Source organism: Galeopterus variegatus, unplaced genomic scaffold (genome assembly GCF_000696425.1).
Source record: "Galeopterus variegatus unplaced genomic scaffold, G_variegatus-3.0.2 Scaffold4877, whole genome shotgun sequence".
In the NCBI taxonomy this organism is placed as follows: domain Eukaryota; kingdom Metazoa; phylum Chordata; class Mammalia; order Dermoptera; family Cynocephalidae; genus Galeopterus; species Galeopterus variegatus.
The window spans coordinates 149480-155973 of record NW_007730988.1 but is presented as its reverse complement, the minus strand read 5'-3'; the positions used below and the strand labels follow the sequence as shown (position 1 = coordinate 155973).

Genomic DNA, 6494 nt, shown 5'->3' with positions numbered 1-6494 from the left:
CCCCAAAGAAGCTTAACTCCCTACATCCTGCTCATGCTAGGAATGTTCTCTGCCTGTAGCTCTGTTCCTAGGAATATGCCCACACTCCCAGCCCTTGCCTAGCTTCCCATCTTTGTTTGACTTAACACAAAGCCTCTATTCAACCTATAATTATAGTCACCCACTTAACATCTTATTGCTACACTCTTAAGTCCCAGCCTCCACGTCTACAATCTTTTAACACTGCTTAAAAGTCTCATTGTGTTGTTTACACTCTAAGGAGTATATATTTTCTAGCTGTAACAATTTTTGACATAAAAACTATTTTAGGTGGTATGAGTCTAACTTTTTCTTAAAACTTAAGAAAAGGAGTGATTGAAAAATTGTTTTACTTTTTAAGTCTTCTTTTCAAAAAGAAAAGAAATACAGGGACAGAAGCGTAATGATAGGTTATAAGCTTATGCTTATGTGAACATATTGAAATTCTTAAAACTTAAGAAAAGGAGTGATTGAAAAATTGTTTTACTTTTTAAGTCTTCTTTTCATAAAGAAAAGAAATACAGGGACAGAAGCGTAATGATAGGTTATAAGCTTATGCTTATGTGAACATATTGAAATTAAATTCAATGTTTATCTTCATTACCAGTTATAGTAATTATCTAATGAGTTAAAAATATCTTATGTGTATAAAAGGGAAAAAAGAGAGAGGTTTCTGGTGGAAAGAGGGAGTGGGCATGGTGCTTCATTGTGCAGTGTTGTTATGCTCGAGGCCACATGAAGCTGAGGAACTCCACAGTGACCAGCATGGTTGTTATTGAATGAATGAATGTGAGACCTAGTGGGGAGGGGTGGCAGGAGACTTCCTGGATGAATCTATCAGGGGCCGTGTGTGTGTGATGAAGGTTCCCAATACTGAGAAGTTAGTCACTGTCAGGCAGATGATGATTAGGTGACTGAATTTGCATTACGAAAATGGGCATGGGTGGCATTCCTTTTCTAGATATCATTTAATATTTTCACTTTTTGTTTGACTTCTGTTCCAGTCCCAACTTGAACACATATGGAAGTAACTTACATGTTTTACTACTTAGAGTTGAATTAGGATATTTTTGCTACCGTTTACTTAAGAACAAAGACATTATGTGGCAGGAGTGTGGCTGGTCAAGATTTGCACATCCAGTGAATTGCAGTGAACGTGGGGAATAGTTTCCTGACTGCCACATCTTGGACCGCTGACTCCTCGCCCCCAGATCTACCTACTGATGTCATGCACTGAGAGCGGGATCCCAAGATGCCTTCTCAAGGCCTTCCTAAAACAGTAGCCATGTGAAACAATCACAGAGCCCAAAAACAACTGGAGAAGGAGACATACTCACAGACTGCTTGCTTAGTAGCATCTCAGCTTTTGAATATTTTTCACCTTGTAGACGAACCTTCCCTTCCAGGTAGAACTTGACATGTATACCTTAAATTTGCCCTTTATTTAGGGTAGCCACATGTCCCATTTTTTCCAGGACAGTTCTTCCTGGTTTATGTATGTCTCTTGCTCTGGCATAATTATTAATATGCCTCTTTTCACTCCCAGCAATGTGCTGATTTGGATGATAAATCATATGGTTGTCCATTTGTTAAGCCATGGTGCTTGCTACTATTCGTGAAGACTTTTACCTTGCTCTGCTGGGGAACGAATGCCCTGTTGACCTCTAGGTCCCTTCAGAAGAGCTTCTTCTCTCTCAGCAACTCACTCAATTTTCTAATTAGAGATGGACTGAGGGCTCAGAGAATGTAGATTTTAGAACTAGAAAGGACTTCTAGAGACTGCTAGTTTGAGTATTTTTTACAAGGAAGTGAATGATTAAAAAAATTTTACTTGTACGTATCTGTGGGATACAGTATGTTTTTCAATACATGCATATACTACACAGTGATTCAGGAAGTGAATGATTTTTAACTCATGTATGTAGCATACATGGTTTCCTTTGTGGTCCAATGTATCTCTTTCCTAGTAGTTGCCCAAGACTCTGTTATCCATGTTATCTCATTCTGAACAATTATTTTGCTTGATTAGCACACCCCCGAACTTTCCTGACCAGGATCACCCCAAAGAAAGCATATGGTTCTTTCTTTAAAGTAAGGGATTCAAATTATTTTCCAAAAAATGAGAAGTCATTACTCTTCTTAGGAAATAACTTTTCTAGGCAATAAGGAATCTTGGTAAGTAGCTTTTTCAGTGACTAGGATCCTTGGTTTCTTGATAATGAACATCCCTGTAATGGAATATATAAACTTTTGGGAGTTTTGACCACTTGCCTATTCATGTGTCTATTTTCATTAGACACACGTGTCTCAAACTCAAAGACTCCAACAAATATATATATTTATATAGGCAGAACCTTCCTAAGATACCTCTCTCTCTTTGTATGAATTTCCAGTGTCTAGATATAGTAGCAACTCTTGGTATATTTGCTGTGATTATGAAATTCTTTGAACACAAATTTCTAAAAGATTTCTTTGATAAATTTTGGATTAGGATAGTTTAGACAGTGTTTTTTTTTTCCTTTTTGTCTTTTTTCGTGTCCGGCAACGGATCGCAACCCTCAGTGTCACGCCCGTACCGGACCAGGACCGGCAACGGGATCGCAACCTTCGGTGTTGCGCCCGCACCTCGCTCAGCCAGTGAGTGGGAACTGGTCTGTACGATCGCAACCCTCAGTGTCACGCCCGTACCGGACCAGGACCGGCAACGGGATCGCAACCTTCGGTGTTGCGCCCGCACCTCGTTCAGCCAGTGAGCGGGAACTGGTCTGTACGTGGGATCTGAACCCTCGGCGGGAACGCCGCCGCGCTCCCAAGCGGCGCACTGTAGCAGTGCGCCACCAGGCCGGCCCCTAGACAGTGTTTTAGTAACAAACATGAAATCTGAGGCCTAACACTATACCATTTTATCTCTTCCCTACGTTATGGTCTAATACAAGTTGAATGGCTCTCCCAGGCAGCGCTTCTCCAAATCATGACGTAGGAACCTAGGCTGCATCCATCTCATTGCTATGCCGTCTGGAGCACGTGGCTTCCAGGGTTGCTGTGGAAGAGAGCTGGGGTCTTAATGTAGCGAAACTACAGAGAGCAGGGTGGGGGGTGTGTGTGTGAAGAAAGGACTTGGAGAGCATCTGCAACAGGATTGCATACAGGGATTGCCAGACAGCTCACCTCCAGGAATATAGAGAGATAGATGACCTGTTCTGTTATTTCAACATTACTTCAAGACTTTTATAATTAATTAGTTTACATTTCAGTTGGCATTAATTTACTTGCAGGGAGATTAAAAATAATATTTTAGTGAAATGACCAGTCTTACATGTTTGTTCTAATTTTGCTTAGTTTCCGTTTCAGAGAATGGCATTCTTCACACTGGCCTCCCAGCACATGGTATGGGCCTGGCGTATAACGTGTGTTGGCAGATGTTTGCTTGCTCAGCAAATATTGATTAAGGGCCTACTATGCACCAAGCATTAAACCACAGGCTAGGGATGCCGTGACGAGTGAAAGAAGTGGTCTCAAGGGAGGCATGGCTGTGGTCAGACAGAAGGAAAGGATGCAGCAAGTGGAGATGTGTGCCATTTACAGGAAGGCGAGGAGTGGAGTGACATGGGGATGAGGCGCATGTGGTGGTGTGTCCATCTTGGTGTCTGGCCCAGGCTCCCAGAAAAGTAGCTGCTTTTCTTCTTTAAGATTCTCAAATGTAGGAATTACTATAAATAGGTATGTCCATGGGGGAAAGAGGCCCTTTGAAAAAGGGAAATAGGGTAATAAAAGTGACCCTTGTCAGATTTGATGATTAATGGTTAGATTCCTATTATCTGCCCTTGTAATTACAAGTAAAAGTAGTGGTCTAAAATAACTTTGTTTCCAAATCTTAGACATGCTCCGGAGATCTCACAGTTGTGAATTTTGAAAATAACGAGTTACCTGTAGAGAGACGTAATTAGAATGCAGTTAGGGAAACCTCTCTGCTTCTTGGTGTTGGCAGAAGCTTCCCTCAGAGGAATGTTACCATCAGCAGCCCTGTGCTGGTAGCTGACTTAATTAGCTAGCAATGAAAGACGTTTTCGCACCCTGTCAGGTATTCCCATGTATGTAGAGTTAGGTACTATCATTACTTTAACTGTTACTTAGATTTTTAAAGAGGAATGAAAAGACATACCACAATTTAGTTTAGATATAGAATCATTAATAGATACACATTTGATTTGCAATTTCATAGTTTCAGTAGGAAACCATGTATAAAGTCTAAGCATCTGCTTTATTTTTGGTGCACACAGGAAACCATGCTGGGTGCACCCCGAGCTCTGAGTCACCCCTTTTTAGTCCTCCTTGCTGGGTTATTTTAGAATGCATCAGATGCAGTTCTCAAAATGATGCAAAATCGTGAATCCTCTTGTACTTCAGTTAAAGAAGTAGTTTCAACATTTTCTAACAAGAATTAGAGGCAGAATTAGAGAAAATCAGAATGTCTGAGCAGAAAGGGACCTGAAGAATCTTCTGCTCTAGCTTTATTTTGCAGAAGAGGAAATAAAGACCTGAATTTAGGGCAGACAACTGGCTCAGAGTAGGACCTACCATTGTCCATCAGTTACCATTAGGATTAAATGAGTCCATGCCTTTATAGCCCTTAGAACTGTGAGAGGATGTAATAAGGGGTCAATAAATGCAAGTAATCACTTGATATCATTATTCCCAGTGCCAGAACCCAAAAAGGAACCCTGATGCCCTAATAGTCCAGTGTTCTCTATGAGGCACATATTTTGTGTTTCCCACATTGTATAGGGAGAAACGTGTTTTAAGAACTTGGGTTAAAATAAAAATAGTGATAGCCACAGTACCCATTTCTGAGCACTTACTCAGTGCTGATTTCTGGGCTAAGTACTTTGTATTTGTGGTTTTCTTTAATGTTCACAATATCCTAGGAGATTAACACTCTCGACCATCTCTCCGTTTGACACTTGAGTCTGGGAACTTGCCCATTGTCCCATGACTAATAAGGGGCTGGGTCGGGTTTTAAACCCTGCTCTGTGTGACTGTAATGTCTATGTTCTTGAACCATTATTTTTTTTTGCCAGAAGTTGGCAAACTATGACCCACAGACCAAATCTGGCCATCACTGTTTTTGTACAGTCTGCAAGCTATGAGTGTTTATTTACATTTTTAAATGTTGAAAAAAATCAAAAGAAGAATATTTCATGACACATGCAAATTATGTAAAATTCAAATTTCAGGGGCCAGCCCGGTGGCGCACTGCTACAGTGCGCCGCTTGGGAGTGTGGCGGTGCTCCCGCTGAGGGTTCGGATCCCATACACAGACCGGTTCCCGCTCACTGGCTGGGTGAGGCGCGGCAGGGTTGAGCATATTTGCTATCTGGTCTTTATAGAAAAAACTTGCCAATACTTGTTCTGTACTCTTCCTCAGTGATTACATTTTATGAAATTCCAATGATCTGGAGCATAATTATGGGATTTTAATAGGGCCTGTCTCCTCCTGTTACTTGCCTTTTAGTTTGTGCCATATTTAATAACATATGAATCAGATGCTGAATGGTGTGTTTAAAAGGAATTTACCCTTAAATTGTCTACGTCTTGTCTGTTTTAACAGACTGAGGAATGACTTGTTACAGGGTAAAGTTTGAGACTCTCGATGATAACTTATTTTTGTTCTAACTGCAGACTGCAGCTATTTATGGTTTGCATGCCCCTCGCATCCATTTATCAAGCTATTTTTAAACCTCCAAGTGTCTTAGATGCAGAAATCACTCTATTCTCTTTCCTTTATAGTGGTTTGCTGTCTTCTGATTATGTGGAGATTCACTACGAAAATGGGAAACCACAGTACTCTAAGGTACAGTTAATAGCATCGGGAAATCCTGTAGTATATTTATCCTAGAACTGATCAATGCACACTGCAGCATTTTGATGTGTATCTCTATAAAATCACCTGTCCTCTTATACAGGAGTACTACAAGGGCACTTCAAAAAGTTCATGGAATTAAAAGATAATATGAATCTTTCCATGAACATTTTGATGACCCCTCGTAGTTTTATAGAGGAGAAATTTATAAAAACTCACAAGTGTTTGAGATAACATTAGAGATTCTGTATACTCAGGATGATACAGAAATGTTTATTGTTTTGGTTAAACATAACAGTAACTCATGTAATAGTATAAAGAGCTGTACATTTCCATATCAGCACCTTAAAGTAGAAGATGAAGAACTAGGGTCATGCTCATAGAATCTGAATTATAAGACTGGATGGGCTATTGAATTGACTATGTGGTGCAAATGCCTTTGGTGCCCAAGAAAGGCAGAGGACAGGTGGGTGAAGTAAGATTTATGGAGTACTTTCTCTCTTATCCTTCACAACAGTTCTGTGAGGTGGATGTTGTTATTGCTGTTGTACAAAGGAAGGAATTGAGGCAGAGCCAGTAAACCTGTTGTACAAAGCAAGGAATTGAGGCAGGCCAG

General features: G+C 40.5%; 1 protein-coding gene across 1 annotated transcript in view; it reads left to right on the top strand.

Annotated features, from left to right (window-relative positions):
* The first annotated feature begins 2989 nt into the window (after nt 1-2989).
* ADAM23 (ADAM metallopeptidase domain 23) overlaps nt 2990-6494 on the top strand; it is a 92135-nt gene continuing 88630 nt past the window's right edge. Inside the window, exons 1-2 of the mRNA XM_008588525.1 lie at nt 2990-2994; nt 5806-5869. Coding sequence (XP_008586747.1) covers nt 2990-2994; nt 5806-5869 — 69 coding nt within the window. The remainder of the gene's footprint in view (nt 2995-5805; nt 5870-6494) is intronic.